The 18,650-nt window shown below is 41.8% G+C and overlaps 1 protein-coding gene across 4 annotated transcripts in view; it reads left to right on the plus strand.

Annotated features, from left to right (window-relative positions):
* The window catches only part of LOC111954403 (protein phosphatase 3 catalytic subunit alpha), a 132,661-nt gene that overhangs the window by 84,629 nt on the left and 29,382 nt on the right, over window positions 1-18,650 (plus strand). For all 4 annotated transcript variants that reach the window (XM_023974150.2, XM_023974177.2, XM_023974171.2 and 1 more), the window contains exons 4-8: window positions 258-369; window positions 720-865; window positions 3,744-3,883; window positions 15,629-15,706; window positions 16,302-16,396. In XM_023974150.2, the coding sequence (XP_023829918.1) occupies window positions 258-369; window positions 720-865; window positions 3,744-3,883; window positions 15,629-15,706; window positions 16,302-16,396 (571 nt within the window). The remainder of the gene's footprint in view (window positions 1-257; window positions 370-719; window positions 866-3,743; window positions 3,884-15,628; window positions 15,707-16,301; window positions 16,397-18,650) is intronic.

The raw sequence follows: 18,650 nt of genomic DNA on the forward strand, positions 1-18,650 counted from the left end.
TTTTAAATAAGGCTGGAATGTAACAAAATGTGAAAAAAAGTCAAGGGGTCTGAATACTTTCCAAATGCACTGTAGATCTTTCAAAATACAGAAAGTGTCACAGTATGATGCGTTTTGCATAATCCTTTAAGTTAAAGAAGGAAGTGGTTGATGCTTTTGCTTTCGTACATCTGAGACTCCTATTAGTCATTGTGTATTGTATATGTTCTCTGAAAATATGCTAATTAATTTCCTATGTCTTTGTTATTGTCTTCCAGTGTGTGCTGTACTTGTGGGCCTTAAAGATCCTATACCCCAAAACACTATTTTTGCTCCGTGGGAACCACGAATGTAGACATTTAACAGAGTATTTCACATTTAAGCAGGAATGTAAGTGTGGTTTTGAGTTTTTCTTTCTGAAGCATTTTACATTGAACATGACGCTTGACTTTCAAATGTTCACGCGGAAAAGTGCTTCTTGGCATAGTATGAAATCAGATTCTTGCTTTCTCCTTGATATGTATTTACATATGTCAGGGCTATTGCTGTTGGATTCAGGCTTAGAGTATAACCAAAATACCAAGGGCAGAGTTAGAGTTTTTTATGTCTTTTGGATGTTTTCTGACACTTTGTTTTAACTTTACCCGACCCAGGCCCAGCACACTGCCCTAGTGTGTAAGAGCTAGGGGTGTTTGGCCTGGCAACACTCTTCAGTCTTCGCCCTATTTCCACCCTGACAGGTAGAATTAAGTATTCAGAGCGGGTGTACGATGAGTGTATGGACGCCTTCGACTGCCTTCCCCTGGCTGCCCTTATGAACCAGCAGTTCCTGTGTGTACACGGAGGACTTTCCCCAGAAATCTCAAACCTCGACGACATCAGGAAAGTACGTGATTTCCCAAACTACATTCCTTGCGTGACAAAGCCCAATGCAATATGCTTTTAATTTGTGCCGACTTTGGTACATTTTACACAGACTACAACATTCGGAATGATCTTCTCTTTTTACCTTAAAATCATGAATACTTGGGATATTGAATTGTTTCTATAGTGTATGAATATATCGCATGTATAGTGGCAAGAAAAAGTATGTGAACCCTTTGGAATTAACTGGATTTCTGCATAAATTGGTCATAAAATGAAGTCCAAGTCACAACAATATACAAACACAGTCTGCTGAAACTAATAACACAAACAATTATACGTGTTCATGTCTTTATTGAACACACTATGTAAACATCCACAGTGTAGGGTGGAAAAAGTATGTGAACCCTTGGATTTAATAAATTGTTGACCCTCCTTTGGCAGCAATAAACTCAACCAAACGTTTTCTGTAGTTGCGAATCAGACCTGCACAACGGTCAGGAGGAATTTTGGACCATTCCTCTTTACAAAACTGTTTCAGTTCGGCAATATTCTTAGAATGTCTGATGTGAACCGCTCTCGAGGTCATGCCACAGCATTTTAAATCGGGTCGAGGTTAGGACTCTGACTGAACCACTCCAGAAGGCGTATTTTCTTCTATTGAAGCCATTCTGTTGTTGATTTACTTTGTGCTTTGGGTTGTTGTCCTGTTGCATCACCCAACTTCTGTTGAGCTTCAATTGGCGGACAGATAGCCTTACATTCTCCTGCAAAATGTCTTGATAAACTTGGGAATTCATTTTTCTGTCGATGATAGCAAGCTGTCCAGGCCCTGAGGCAGCAAAGCAGCCCCAAACCATGATGCTCCCTCCACCATACTTTACAGTTGGGATGAGGTTTTGATGCTGGTGTGCTGTGCCTTTTTTCTCCACACATAGTGTTGTGTGTTCCTTCCAAACAACTCAACTTTAGTTTAATCTGTCCACACAATATTTTGCCAGAAGCACTGTGGAACATCCAGGTGCTCTTTTGCAAACTTCAGACGTGCCGCAATGGTTTTTTTGGACAGCAGTGTCTCCTTCCATGGTGTCCTCCCATGAACACCATTCTTGTTAAGTGTTTTGCGTATCGTAGACTCATCAACAGAGATGTTAGCATGTTCCAGAGATTTCTGTAAGTCTTTAGCTGACACTCTGGGATTCTTCTTAACCTCATTGAGCATTCTGAGCTGTGCTCTTGCAGTCATCTTTGCAAGACGGCCACTCCTAGGGAGAGTAGCAACATTTACTGTGGACTGATGAACATCAGGCTTTTAGAGATACTTTTGTAACCCTTTCCAGCTTTATGCAAGTCAACAATTCTTAATCTTAGGTCTTCGGAGATCTCTGTTGTTCGAGGCATGATTCACATCAGGCAATGCTTCTTGTGAATAGCAAACTTCCATTTTGTGAGTGTTTTTTTTTTTTTACATCTCCAATCTCGTCTCATTGATTGGACTCCAGGTTAGCTGACTCCTGACTCCAATTAGCTTTTGGAAAAGTAATTAGCCTAGGGGTTCACATAGTTTTTCCAACCTACACTGTCAATGTTTAAATTATGTATTCAATATAGACAAGAAAAATACAATAATTTGTGTGTTATTAGTTTAAGCACACTGTGTTTGTCTGTTGTTGTGACTAAGATGAAGATCAGATCAGATCAAATTGTATGACAAATTTATGCAGAAACCCGGGTAATTCCAAAGGGTTCACATACTTTTTCTTGCCACTGTATGGTTTTAACAAGTCATGTCCATGTTTCATTAAAGTGTAATGGATGTTCAGTATAAGAAGGATCATGCATTTTCCCTTGTAACAAACTATCATTCAAGTGGATTTTATTCTGTGAAAGGCACATCAATTAGGATACAATTAGGTTTACACAGACCTTGGTTAAAACCTGTTTCATTTCTCCTTTTTGCTTTTCAAGGAAATAGTCTTTACAATTTCTCTTGAAATATTTATTTAGAAAATAAATGACCTTGATAACACACCATGGACTACCTGCCTCAAACAAGGCCCCAAACTAACAGAGATTTGCAATCTGGCCTTCTGATTAAACTTGGCCTTCTGGCCTTCTGATTAAACTTTTTGAATAGTTGGATCCAGCTTTTTCTCAAATTCAATAACGACAATTGGATTTTGTGGCTGCAATCAAATGGTTTCTGTAATAATATCTGCACTATTGAAGTGTCCATTATGCTACAGTATATACTGTACCAGGCTTGGGGTCAATTCCATTTAAATTCCAGTCAATTCAGGAAGTACAATGATATTCCAATTCAAATTGCAATGATTTGAATTTGGTTTGCTTTCTGAATTGACTAGAATTTAAATGGAATTTATTCCAGCCCTGGTATATACCTTCTCTGAGAAATGTCTGTCATGTGCTTTTGGATGATCACTTTAATTTGTAGCTTTTCATTCCATTTCCCAGGAGGAAGTATTAGTATAGTCAAGATTTAAAATATCTATTCATGTTTCATACTCATAAAAGGCACAAATTGTCATCCAGTCCATCCAAGTACATTTTGTGGGTTTCTTTCACACACAGATGTGAGACCCTACCAGCAGTTTTACTGTAACATGCTCTGATGAAGGCATAACTGCCAAAATGCAGTGCCGCCGTTTCCCAATGTTCTTGAACTCGGCATTTCATTTGACGTTTTGCTGTAACCACAGTTGAATGTAGCAAGACTAATTGTCAACTCAAGATCCCTTTCCCATACAGTAGGTATCACTACACCAACTTATTGAGGAAGCTAAACTGACTCCGTTTCCAAAATAGATGAGACATTTTCCTAACTGATTGACATTGTCTCTCCCTGTCTCTCCTAACTCTGTGTACCTCTGTCTCTGTAGTTAGACAGATTCAAAGAGCCCCCTGCGTACGGGCCCATGTGTGACCTGTTGTGGTCAGACCCCCTGGAGGACTTTGGGAACGAGAAGAGCCAAGAACACTTCACACACAACACAGTGAGAGGCTGCTCCTACTTCTACAGGTGGGCCGTCACCTCCTTCACAAGCTGCGTAGTGTGAAAAAGAGGCTGTGAATGTATTCCTTTATTCGTCATTTAGTTGACAGAGACAGTGCACATTATTAAGAGTGTGTGTGTGTGTGTTGTGTGTGTGTGTGTGTGTGTGTGTGTGTGTGTGTGTGTGTGTGTGTGTGTGTGTGTGTGTGTGTGTTGGTGTTGGGGTTGGGGTGTGTGTGTGTGTGTGTGTGTGTGTGTGTGTGTGTGTGTGTGTGCGTGTCTTAACTTGGCTTTTGCAATGGTTGGCCATATCTTGCTTTGTTACCATTGCTGACTTTGTTAAATTGCTGATGTATCATACAATGGACTTGACATGGATCTAGTGTAACACTTCTGGGCTCTACAGTAATATAACCCTCCAAGTAAAACAGTTCACTTGTGCCATTGAAGCATCACTGAACCTTACTTTGCCAAATCCTTCCAACCCACTTTATTCTGACAAATGTTCATCTTCATTCAGTGCCCTTCGAAGCCCCTCAGTCCCTTTTCCACTGTCTGGATCATAGTAGCTTTGTAACCTGCATTTGTCATGGTACCAGGGAAACTGCCTTTTCTCTCATTACTGTGCAAGTGTTTATGTTTATGTTGCAAGTGTTTATGTAACACATATATGAACTCCCATTAAATATTTAATTATTTTTTCTTTAACCTTTATTTAACTAGGCAAGTCAGTTAAGAACAAATTCGTATTTACAATGATGGCCTACCCCGGCCAAACCTGGACGACGCTGGGCCAATTGTGCGCCGCCCTATGGGACTCCCGATCACAGCCGGATGTGATACAGCCTGGTTTCAATGCCTCTTGCACTGAGATGCAGTGGCTTAGACCTCTGCGCCACTCAGGAGCCCAGTCACAGGCAGAGCAAACAAAGGAAACGCTGGAAGTGCTGCGGGAGCTCACGCTGTCCTGAATGTAATGAACTTGTGCGTTAGCACAGGGCCAGAGTCTTCTCCAAATGTGAGTTTTAGTGCTCCAGTGTCCAGTCATTACAGGTGGACAGACGCCCATTTGATCCTGGCATGCTAGTGGCAAAGCCAGCCTGAAGCAGCCCAAGCTGTCAAATGTTTCTCCTGGGTTAGTGACTGTAGATATGATTCCCCTTAGAAATGCAGTCCATCCAACAGAAAGCAGTGAATTGGGTAGGGTTGTTCTCAAGGCATTACTTAGAATGTGCATATTGATATCATTTGAAAAGAGACTGCATATATCATATTTGTCAGAGACTTATTTTCTGTACCCATAATACCTATTTTAAAGACCTCCTATTTCACGAGCGTACAAACGCCAGGAAGACTAGTGGTCTCTAAAAGTCTTTTCATTTTGTGAAAACAAGGAAGAGTCGCCTTCCCTTGCAAGTAGTAGCTAGCTGGCAGCCTGGCTTGCTGGCTTTAGCCTAGCCCAAAGGCCAGCAGAGGGCGATATTGAGTCGTTTCCATTTTACAGTCCGATCACATTGTATTATGCCGGCAATACACTTGTATCCCCTGCGGACCGCTTTGTACCTAAAACATTCTCCATTCAGGCTGCAAAGGTGTCGATTTCCTCCTTAACTATATTTAATAGTGAGAAGACTGAAAAAATGGGGAAAATATGCATACTTTCTTTATGAAACACCATTTTCCACCACCATGCTAAAGTGGCTAATGCCTAGGAATGCTATTCCCGGTTGTTGCCTATCGCTTTCAGCCAATCAAATTGCAGCAGTCTGTTGTTTACCCTTGGCTGAACGCAGTGCACAACATCACGAAGTAGCATTAGCCAAATGGTGTTTCATAAAGGGAGTATGTGTATTTTCCACGTTTTCTCTGCCTTCTTGCCATTAGTAGGAAATTGACGCCTTTGCAGCCTGAATGGATAATGTTTTAGGTACAAACCGGTCCACGGGGATACGAGTGTATTTATGGCTGCATACAATGCGTTTGGACGGTAAAATGAAACCATCAATTTCAGTTCAATATCGCCATCTGCCGGCCTTTGGGCTAGCTTTAGCCTGGCTAAAAACATAGCAAGCCAGCTAGCCTTTTTAGCTTCCCACATCGCTATGTGAAGTAATCTGATTTATAATTTTTTTAAATATGCCCTGTCAAATATTCTTATACTTGCCGGTGTAACCTAAAACATTTTCCTAGTTTGATATACTGCTTGTGTATTAATTCCCATATCAGCTAAAAATAGAACATCTAGTTTTGTTCACAAGAAAAAAAGCACATGGATTGCTAGGTGGCTGCAGCAGGTTCTACCATTTTAGCCTGTAGTTATTACTATTATACAAAATATATTTTGGGGTGAATTCTTGTTGTTTGGTTTACTATTTGAACAATAGCTGAGATTACATTTGGTTATCAAAGCAAAATAGGCTAATTTGATGAATAGTGACACAGCCTCCACGGCCTGTCTCAATTTTCAGGTAGTAAAAAACCACGTTGAATACCGGTAAACGACATTGCGACACTCCGAATCTTGCTTCTGCGTAGAGCTTGTCTTAAGCTTTATTTATTTTATTTTGATTTAACCTTTATTTCAACAGGGAGTCACAGTGAGATAAGGCAATAGCTAAAGGGGATCCAAATAAAGAATGAAGAATTAGTTCATGTATTTTATGTGGGAACAATGATGCTTATTTGCATTCAATATTTGATGTAGGTCAGGACTATGTGATAGCTGTGCATAGATTTGTATATGACCCAACAGTTTGCAGTAAATCAAATCAAATCAAATGTATTTGTCACATGTGCCGAATACAACAGGTGTAGACCTTACAGTGAAATGCTTACTTACAAGCCCTTAACGAACAATGCAATTTTAAGAAAAAAAAGTGTCAAAGTATTTACTAAAATAAACTGAAGTAAAAAAGAAATAAACACAATAAAAAAGAAAAGTAAATGGTCCTACTTGAGTTAGATTTGTATATGACCTAACAGTTTGCTGTAAATGGTCCTACTTGAGTTAGATTTGTATATGACCCAACAGTTGACTGTAAATGGTCTCACTTGACTTATACTGGACAAAAATATAAATGCAACATGCAACAATTTCAAAGATTTTACTGAGTTACAGTTCATATTAGGAAATCAGTCAATTGAAGTAATTTCATTAGGCCCTAATCTATGGATTTCACATGACTGGGAATACAGATATCCATCTGTTGGTCACAGATATCTTGAAATAAAGAGAGGGGCGTGGATCAGAAAACCAGTCAGTATCTGGTTTTTGCCTCATGCATCGCGACACATCTCCTTCGCATAGAGTTGATCAGGCTGTTGATTGTGGCCTGTGGAATGTTTTCCCACTCCTCTTCAATGGCTGTGTGAAGTTTCTGGATTATGGCGGGAACTGGAACATGCTGTCGTACACGTTGATTCAGAGCATCCCAAACATGCTCAATGGGTGACATGTCTGGTGAGTATGCAGGCCATGGAATAACTGGGGCATTTTCAGCTTCCAGGAATTGTGTACAGATCCTTGCGACATTATCATTCTGAAACATGAGGTGATGGCAGCAGATGAATGGGTTGACAATGGGCCTCGGGATCTTGTCATGGTATCTCTGTGCATTCAAATTGCCATAGATAAAATGCAATTGTGTTTGTTGTCCATAGCTCATGCCTGCCCATGCCATAACCCCACCGCCACCATGGGGCACTCTGTTCACAACATTGGCATCAGCAAACCGCTCGCTCACACGACGCCATGCACGTGGTCTGCCGGTTGAACATACTGCAGAATTCTCTAAAGCAATGTTGGAGGCAGCTTTTGGTAGAGAAATTAACATTAAATTATCTGGCAACAGCTCTGGTGAACATTCCTGCTGTCAGCATGTCAATTGCACGCTCTCTCAACTTAAGACATCTGTGGTATTGTGTTGTGTGACAAAACTGCAGATTTTAGAGTGACCTTTTATTGTCCCCATCAGAAGGTGAACCTGTGTAATGATCATGTTGTGTAATCAGCTTCTTGATATGCCACACCTGTCAGGTGGATGGATTATCTTGGGAAAGGAGAAATGCTCACAAACAGGGATGTAAACATATTTGTGCACAACATTTTAGAGAAATAAGTATTTTGTTTCAGGTCATGAAACATGGGACCAACACTTTACATGTTGCATTTATAATTGTGTTCAGTGTAGATTTGTACATGACCCAACAGTTTGCTGTAAATGGACCTGCTTGAGTTAGATTTGTATATGTCCCAACAGTTTACTGTAAATGGTCCTGATGAGTTAGATGTGTGTATGTCCCAACAGTTACTGTAAATGGTCCTGATTCAGTTAGATGTGTGTATGACCCAACAGTTTGCTGTAAATGGACCTGCTTGAGTTAGATTTGTATATGTCCCAACAGTTTACTGTAAATGGTCCTGATTGAGTTAGATTGTGTTATGTCCCAACAGTTACTGTAAATGGTCCTGATTGAGTTAGATGTGTGTATGACCCAACAGTTTGCTGTAAATGGACCTGATTGAGTTAGATTTGTATATGACCCAACAATTTTCTGTAAATGGTCCTGATTTAGATTTGTATATGACCCAACAATTTGCTGTACATGGTCCTGCTAGACTTAGATTTGTACATGACCCAACAATTTGCTGTAAATGGTCCTGATTTAGATTTGTATATGTCCCAACAGTTTACTGTAAATGGTCCTGAGTTAGATTTGTATATGTCCCAACAGTTTACTGTAAATGGTCCTGAGTTAGATTTGTATATGACCCAACAGCTTACTTAAATGGTCCTGCTAGGGTTAGATTTGTATATGATCCAACAATTTGCTGTAAATGGTCCTGCTAGAGCAAGATTTGTATATGTCCAACAGTTTACTGTAAATGGTCTCGCTGGAATTAGATTTCTATATATGACACAACAGTCTACTGTAAATGATCTCACTTGACTTAGATTTGTAAATGACCCAACAGTTTACTGTAAATGGTCGCTTGACTTAGATTTGTATATGACCCAACAATTTTCTGTAAATGGTCCTGCTAGAGTTAGATTTGTATATGTCCCAACAGTTTACTGTAAATGGTCTCGCTGGAATTAGATTTCTAATATGACACAACAGTCTACTGTAAATGGTCTCGCTTGACTTAGATTTGTAAATGACCCAACAGTTTACTGTACATGGTTTCGCTTGACTTAGATTTGTATATGACCCAATGTTTGCTGTAAATGGTCCTGCTAGAGTTAGATTTGTATATGTCCCAACAGTTTGCTGTAAATGGTCCTGCTAGAGTTAGATTTGTATATGACCCAATCGTTTGCTGTAAATGGTCTCGCTTGACTATCTGCCAGACAACAGGGACCCTGTCAGGGAGAGAAATGTCACCCCTGTCACTTGAGAGAGCGTAAGAGAGCTGTGTTGTTGCTCTCGGGTTCTGGCTGCTAGTGATATTTCCATGGTATGCCCCTGCCATCTCTGATATCTCTGATATCTCAGTTACAAGGACCCAGTATACTAAATCCAGTAGGATCGACTATTGACAGAGGGACAGTGATTTAAAGGTGATGGGCACTGTTCAAACACTTAAAATACATCTTTCCTTCCAGGCTTCCTTGAAGTAATCCCTAATCTGGCATTACTGCATGGGTTTTATGGCATATCAGATAAGTGATTACTTCGAGGAAGGAAGGATGCATTTTAAAAGTAATGCAGGGCATTAGGAAATTATTCAGACCCCTTGACTTTTTCAAAATTTTGTTGCGTTACAGCCTTATTCTAAAATTAATTAAATTGTTTGTTTTCCTCATCGATCTACACACAATATCCCATAATGACAAAATTAAAACAGATTTTAAAACATTTTTGCAAATGTATTCCAAATAAAAAACAGGAATATCTTCTTTACATAAGTATTCAGACCCTTTTTCCATTGATCATCCTTGAGATGTTTCTAAAACTTGATTTGAGTCCACCTGTGGTAAATTCAATTGATTGGACAAGATTTGGAAAAACACACACCTGTCTATATAAGGTCCAACAGTTGACAGTGCATGTCAGAGCAAAAACCAAGCCATAAGGTTGAAGGAATTGTCCGTAGAGCTCTTAGACAGGATTGTGTAGAGGCACAGATCTGTGGAAGGGTACCAATTAATGTATGCACCATTGAAGGTCCCCAAGAACACAGTGGCCTCCATCATTCTGATGGGTTCTGACTCCTAAACTTGAAATGTTGTTAATCATTAGGTATCCTATGGAAACGAGGGGTGCTACAGTCTGGTTTCTACACCAGAAGTGAATGGTTATCTGTAGGAGGAATGTATATGGTGTGGTCAATTATGGGTGGATATGAGACAGAGGCTTGGGGTGTACTGAGTAAAAGAAAGGCAAGCACATGGTTGCAGTCACTGATAAGGGTGAAGAGCTGTGGATTAGTGAGGATTTGGGGCCGAGGTCAGGTCAGGTCATATAAAGGGAGAAGGAACAGTTTATTACCCACATCACTTAACTTCCTGCCTAGCGATAAAGTTTTAATGTTTAGAGGGAAGGAGGAGACTGCACCCAAATGAGGGTGTATATCCTTGTGCTGGTGGAAACATATCTTTGTCTGTTCAGCTGTCTAACACTTTGGGTAAAGAAACTTGGTTTGAGCTTTACTAATCGTCCGTGAGTTTTTACTCGGTTCATTGAGAACCTAACAGTTCTTAAATGGAAGAAGTTTAGAAAAACCAAGACTCCTCCTAGAGCTGGCCGCCCAGCCAAACTGATTAATCGGGGGAGAAAGGCCTTGGTGAAGGAGGTGACCAAGAACCCGATGGTCACACTGACAGAGCTGCAAAGTTCATTTCTGGAGATGGGAGAACATTCCAGAAGGACAACCATCTCTGCAGCACTCCACCAATCAGGCCTTTTATGGTAGAGTAGCCAGACGGAAGCCACTCCTCAGTAAAAGGCACATGACAGCCTGCTTGGAGTTGGTGAAGACACCTAAAGGAATCTGACCATGAGAAACAAGATTCTCTGGTCTGATGAAACCAAGATTGAACTCTTTGGCCCATGCTGGGGGGAATGTTTTTCAGCGGCAGGGACTGGGAGACTAGTCAGTATCGTGGGAAAGATGAACGGAGCAAAGACAGAGAGATCCTTGATGAAAACCTGCTCCAGAGCGCTCATAACCTTAGACTAGGGCAAAGATTCCCCTTCCAATAAGACAACAACCCTAAGCACACAGCAAAGACAATGCAGGAGTGGCTTCGGGACAAGTCTCTGAATGTCCTTGAGTGGCCCAGCCAGAGCCCGGACTTTAACCCGATCGAACATCTCTGGAGAGACCTGAAAGTAGCTGTGCAGCGACGCTACCCATCCAACCTGACAGAGCTTGAGAGGATCTGCAGAGAAGAATGAGAGAAACTCCCCAAATACAGGTGTGCAAAGCTTGTAGCATCATTCCCAAGAAGACTCGAGGCTGTTATCACTGCCAAAGGTGCTTGAACAAAGTACTGAGTAAAGGATCTGAGTACTAATGTAAATGTGATGTATTTCTAAGAACCTCTTGCTCAGTTGTGCACCAGGGCCTCCCACTCCTCTTTCTACTCTGGTAAAGAGTCCGTTTGTGCTGTTTTGTGAAGGGAGTAGTACACAGCTTTGTACAAGATCTTCAGTTTCTTGGCAATTTCTTTTATGGAATAGCCTCATTTGTCAGAACAAGAATAGACTGACGAGTTTCAGAAGAAAGATCTTTGTTTCTGGTCATTATGAGCCTGTAATCGAACCCACAAATGCTGATGCTCCAGATACTCAACTAGTCTAAAGAAGGCCAGTTTTATTGCTTCTTTAATCAGACAACAGTTTTCAGCTGTGCTAACATAATTGCAAAAGGGTTTTCTAATGATCAATTAGCCTTTTAAAATTATAAACTTGGATTAGCTAACACAATGTGCCATTGGAACACAGGAGTGATGATTGCTGATAATGGGCCTCTGTACGCCTATGTACAGTCGTGGCCAAAAGTTTAGAGAATGACACAAATATTAATTTTCACAAAGTCTGCTGCCTCAGTTTGTATGATGGCAATTTGCATATACTCCAGAATGTTATGAAGAGTGATCAGATGGATTGCAATTAATTGCAAAGTCCCTCTTTGCTATGCAAATGAACTGAATCCCCCAAAAACATTTCCACTGCATTTCAGCCCTGCCACAAAAGGACCAGCTGACATCATGTCAGTGATTCTCTCATTAACACAGGTGTGAGTGTTGACGAGGACAAGGCTGGAGATCACTCTGTCATGCTGATTGAGTTCGAATAACAGACTGGAAGCTTCAAAAAGAGGGTGGTGCTTGGAATCATTGTTCTTCCTCTGGCAACCATGGTTACCTGCAAGGAAACACGTGCCGTCATCATTGCTTTGCACAAAAAAGGCTTCACAGGCAAGGATATTGCTGCCAGTAAGATTGCACCTAAATCGACCATTTATCAGATCATCAAGCACTTCAAGGAGAGCGGTTCAATTGTTGTGAAGAAGGCTTCAGGGCGCCCAAGAAAGTCCAGCAAGCTCCAGGACCATCTCCTAAAGTTGATTCAGCTGCGGGATCGGGGTGGGGCTGCGGGATCATGTGTGGGGTTGCTTCTCGGCCAATGGAGTGGGCTCACTCAGAATTTTGCCTAAGAACACAGCCATGAATAAAGAATGGTACCAACACATCCTCCGAGAGCAACTTCTCCCAACCATCCAGGAACAGTTTGGTGACGAACAATGCCTTTTCCAGCATGATGGAGCACCTTGCCATAAGCCAAAAGTGATAACTAAGTGGCTCGGGAACAAAACATCAATATTTTGGGTCCATGGCCAGGAAACTCCCCAGACCTTAATCCCATTGAGAACTTGTGGTCAATCCTCAAGAGGTGGGTGGACAAACCAAAACCCACAAATTCTGACAAACTCCAAGCACTGATTATGCAAGAATGGGCTYCCATCAGTCAGGATGTGGCCCAGAAGTTAATTGACAGCATGCCAGGGCGGATTGCAAAGGTCTTGAAAAAGAAGGGTCAACACTGCTAATATTGACTCTTTGCATCAACTTCATGTAATTGTCAATAAAAGCCTTTGACACTTATGAAATGCTTGTAATTATACTTCAGTATTCCATAGTAACATCTGACAAAAATATCTAAAGACACTGAAGCAGCAAACTTTGTGAAAATTAATATTTGTGTCATTCTCAAAACTTTTAGCCACGACTGTAGATATTCCATTAAAAATCAGGTGTTTCCAGCTACAATAGTCATTTACAACATTAACAATGTCTACACTGTATTTCTGATCAATTTGATGTTATTTTAATGGGAAGAAAATGTGTTTCTCTTTCAAAAACAAGGACATTTCTAAGTGACCCCAATCTTTTGAACGGTAGTGTATATTTTAGAATAAGGCTGTAACGTAACATCATATGGAAAAAGTCAAGGTGTCTGAATACTTTCCAAATGCACTGTTTGAACAGGGCCCTTGTCAATGGCTGTTGTAGTATAAACACTCAAACAGGATCGGACAGTAAAATTCCAACCCAGGTTAGCTGCTTCCTCCTGTACCCTAGCCCAACAGCCTCCTGTGTTTTCTATGCTTGGCTTAAATTCCTCTGTGGCCTTGGTCTGCATCCCAAATGGCACTACATTTCCCTACATAGTGCACTCCTTTTGACCAGAGTCCTTTATGGGTAGTGCACTATATAGGGAATAGGATGCCATTTGACACGTAGCCTTGCTGTTTTCCCCTAGGCTGGATCTGCCTGCAGGGCTCATTGTAATTGGCAGCACACTGGCATGCTGAGTTTATGGGCCAGCTTCAAGCTCCAGACTAAAAGGAGAACAATTCGCCAATCGGAGAAAAAAGACTCAGTTTAGTCCCTTTTCCTGATTCTGGCAGCTGTGTCTTATTCCAGCACCATAGGCCCCCTCATAACTGTTTTACACACATTACTGAGGTGTGAAATTGCATGTTGTTTTGAATACAGGCCCCATCTTTTCTATCCCGCTATAGCCTAGCGGACACTTTGCTGTGTGGTTGTTGACTAAATATGTTTGGGGTTTTTTAACCATTGATTACTATTTGTGAGTAGCCTAAGCAGGCAATTGCATGGTATTTTAGATGCTTTATGAAAATAGCCCTTAATTGGATTTTGGCTGTACAAATGATTCACAGAGTTTACTGTCAGATTTGAAGTAGACAGGGTGTATGTATTTATTGATTTGTTAGGGACAGTGCACAACTGTTGGATGGCTCACATCTGTGTCCCAGAAGAGATGTCAAATGCTTTCAGCACAAAATGTATTTAGTCTTCTGAGCAATACCTAGCAACATCATCTGCTAAACAGTGACAGGTGCATGGAAAGAAATAATGGATTAAAATAATGAATCGAGATGGATATCAGATGCACACTTTTTATTATCCTCGAAGCAATGCGATCACACCACAAAGAAACCGTACACACACTTTGGCAATGTTCCTCCGTCAGTCGTATTTTCTCTCCTCATGTGACCAGTAACAGAATGAACTTATACCTAGACCTATTTCTAGGTTTAAGTCCACCTTGAGTGACAAAACAAAGTACTCTCAGCTGAGAAGCCTGATGTGTAACTGTGCCACTCAAAGCGTATCCTGTTACCCGTCTAACAAGGAAATGTGAATTGAGACATATTTGTTTACTTTTAGTGAAGTGAGAGTTTATGTTCTCTTGTTTACTTTTTGTCCTGGATATTAACTGTAGGGTGAGGACATTGGATGTTACCAGAAGTGCCCAGTGGCCAGAAGTGCAAGGCTTCACGAAAAAAATCCATCTACCTATCACACAAAGCAGTAAGCTACCCTCTAGCTCCAGAAGCATTCAGCAATGGAGACTCGTACCGAGCAAAGAGCATGACCATTGTTATGCAAATTAGCTATATCCAGCAACAAGCACTTGAGTTTAGCGCCCTGCACAGAGCTAAATGATCTCACGTACGTCACGTATTTCCTAATGTACAGCTGATGTGTATTTTTCTCAAAGTGAAATGGTTGATTATTTGTAGCCTACAATAAAATACAAACATGAATAGGTTGCACAATGAGTGTGGTTCTTTGAACGATTTGTAAACAGTCTGAGAATATTGCATGTTTATCCTTGGATGGCTCTCATGTGACATCAGCTGTTCATGGAATAGCCTTTASAAGTTGTTGTGGTCGGGAGTTATGAAAGGATTTGGACTCACAGTTGCATTCTGTTTCCCAAGGTCACTCACTTACTAAACGTTCCTTCTCCGGTAGTTGATTTAGGAATGTTTTCAACATAACTGGTTTTTAGGGGGTTGTTGGCTGTGTGACTAGGGCCTACCTCACTGAGATCGAAAGGACATTTCCAGTGGACTTTTGGTGTCTTTGGTAGGGAAAGGTTATGGCATGGAAAATATTGCAACTGTCCTATACTGTAATTACTGTCAGTTTGTTTTGGTCACCTTCATCTCAGCCTGTTCAGAACCACATGAGTATGCAAAAGCTACACACACACTAAATAATTATAGTGTTTGTTGAGAAACCACAAGCCCGTGATTTTTATGCTGGATTATTTTGTTTACCCTTTCTGATGGTAACATGATGAAGATACATCTGCAATATTTACAAATGTATTAAAATACATTTGAATGAATATCTATTTCAATTATGTGTCAACGAAATCTAATCACTGTCTTTAGATCAAATTAGATCCCGTTAATCAAGCATGTGTCATCTTGTCTTTCAACAGCTACCCCGCTGTCTGCGACTTTCTACAACACAATAACTTGTTATCTGTCATTCGAGCCCATGAAGCACAGGACGCTGGGTAAGTGTCCTCTTTTTACCCACCGCTGACTGCTACAGCCATTCTCCTTGGACAACTATGTCGCTTGAGTTTACGCAAGTAAACATTTGAACCTGTGCTTATTAAAAAATGGTGCTGTATTAAAAGTTATTGAGTTTTGGCCATCCGTGCCCCTTCAAAGGACTTTGGTAGCAAGCATGTCAAAACGTTGAAAAAAAGGCTGATGAGGCAGAGAGGAACGCCCAAACTGACTCTCCCGCTGCTTGTCCACGCAGACCGTCTGGTCCCACTCAAAGAGCAAGGACAGCTTGACGTACAAGTCAGCCTTAGGCACAGCTCTAGGATCAGATTACCGTGTCCAAATCAATTAAATTATTCCTCAGGGCACTGTTGACTTCATTCACATGCACAATGTGTATGTTACATTATTATATAACCTGTTGTAATATATGCCGTTTAGCAGGCCCTTTTATCCAAAACGATTTTAAAGTAATGCGTGCGTACATTTCAGATGGTCCTGGGAGTCGAGCCCGCTGCCCTACCACACTGAGCTACAGAGTATTAGGTAGTGTTGTTGTAACGGGGACGGTAATCATGATGCTGTCGCTCCCTCTAGGTACCGCATGTACAGGAAGAGCCAGACGACAGGGTTTCCTTCTCTCATCACCATCTTCTCAGCACCCAACTACCTAGACGTCTACAATAACAAAGGTAAGCACAGAGTCCCCAGTATTCATTACCTCGACGATGTATTCGTTTATTTGGCGTCTCTTGGGTTGGTTTAGATGGGGATGGGCTGGACTGGACTGCGGTTCATTTGGCACGCACACTCTGGAGGAGGCTGGACACACACAGACCTTTGTGAAGTGAGTCAGCACAAAAAGTCTCAGAGCGACTCTTTTTGTCCAATAGGGGCATCAAAGGGGAGTTTCCTGGACATGGAGAGAAAGGGAGAAGGGGATGGGTCTGTCTTTGACACACACACACACACACAGAGAAAGAGACTCTGCCATTTTCCCCATGGGGGCATATTTTCACATAGGTGTGAATTGGGGCAAAGCCAGTGAGTTTACTTCAGGGCATGTGTTGAGATGTTTTGAAGTATTTTTGTCAGTCTTACAATGGGCTATGTTTACAGGTTGTTGTTTTAACCTTGATGTTCCCTGTTCTCGGCCCACTTTGATATCTAATCCCAGCTTTGCCAACTCAAAGGTAAAGAGCTTTAAATAGCCGGTCTTGTGGAGCACAGTCAGGAACGCAGGCAATTACTCAGCCCTGTTAGATTCTACTTCCCACTGTAGTTTTACGGTGCATTTAACATCGGTTGCATAATTCCTCGAAGATTTTTTTTATGGTGAAAAAGAGTTTGACTCAGGCGATGTCGTTTTCTAGGATTATTTTCTATTCTCTTGAAACAACAAGGGATAGAGCTTCTAAATGAAGAGGTAAGAAGAGAACATTCTCAATGTTATTTCTGTTAAGAACCGCCCAATGAGGCACAGATATGGTTAGAATCTGTCTGATCATTCATTTAGGTGGGGGCAGGGGCAGGGCGCCCAATTGAAACGCAAGTGACCGTAATAGATTGATCTTCTCTCATCTTGGACTGGGGCCTCGGTTGCGAGCGCCGCAGTCTAGTGATTGATGGCCGGTCGATGGCCACTGTAAATCTAAAAGGAGCCCGTCAGCTCAGCATGAAGACTTTGCCAGATTCAGATTAACCGGGGCCCCTCCCCAATGGTCTGCGGTCCTGGGACAGTGTAACCCTTATCAGAGAGGGGATACCGTCAGAGCCAGGAAACCCCTAGCCGGTGGTTTCACAGGCAAATAAATAAAAACCAAAACACAAAGGCCAACATTGCTGAGTGGATCAAATGTAAAGGCCACATAGCTCCTTTTTTTTAAGGATAAGATAAATCATAGAATCAGATTGTTCGACCCCTGAGACAAGGGTCTACTACTCTACAGGGTCTCCTGTCAGGGGTCAAGTTGTCTGTGGTCACATGAGCTGGAGCTGGGTTGTCACTGATGGTCACTCAGGCTAATGTGTTATGCTCCTCCTGGTACTTCCCTGACATTACACTGGTGTGTAGAGAGAGATGAACTATGGTACACCCTGCGCTCAAATGAAAACACACCGCCATGATTGCTCTCGCTCCCTCCCTCTCTCACCCTCCTCTCTCCCACCCCCTCTCTCTCTTTATCCTTTCTCTCCATGAGCTGTAAACATGAAAACTGGCTGCTGCAACACAAAATAGAGGAGGTTGGAGGACTCCAAGGGGGAAATAATATTTGCGCATGCTATATTGTCTAGCTGCTTAATTAAAATCTCCCAGCTCAACAAGACCCTTCAGTCACTGGGCCTGCCTCTTGGACAGTGATGGTAATTACACATATCCAAACACATATAAGACACTGTTTTTCCCCTGCCGTATGTTGTTGGTGCTTGTGTTTAGACAGTTGGAAGTGTGACGGGGAGACAGAAGTAGATGGACGGCTTTGAAAGTGTCAGACTGGGGATTCAGGCATGTGTGGTGAGAAGTTGGCTGTGTTAATCACCAGGTCAAACTTCAGCACAAACATTTAGCCTACCTGCTTCTTAAACAGCCATCTTTCCCCTTCTCTCTCCTGTTTTTCGTTGATAGAAGGAAATTGGAGATGGATGGAAATTGCTGTTGCTCTAGAGGACAGGCTCGGAGATATGGCCGAGGCCATTGTTCATTGACCTCTGGGGGTCAAATGTCAGAGTTCAGTTTCCTGTGAGGTTGGCATGTGGCGGTGCAATCGTACGAGGGGTGGAAAGAGATGGCATGCTGGCGTGGAAAAAATATCGGGTTGGCATCCCCGGGGCAGGAATGATGACAGTGAACAAGGGAATTTTCCGCCTCGTCACGGACGACAGCGTGGGCACCTTGTCTGGACGTTCTCCAGGGATTCCCACCCCCTCCAGCCAGAGCACATCAGA

Source organism: Salvelinus sp. IW2-2015, linkage group LG3 (assembly GCF_002910315.2).
Source record: "Salvelinus sp. IW2-2015 linkage group LG3, ASM291031v2, whole genome shotgun sequence".
Lineage (NCBI taxonomy): Eukaryota > Metazoa > Chordata > Actinopteri > Salmoniformes > Salmonidae > Salvelinus > Salvelinus sp. IW2-2015.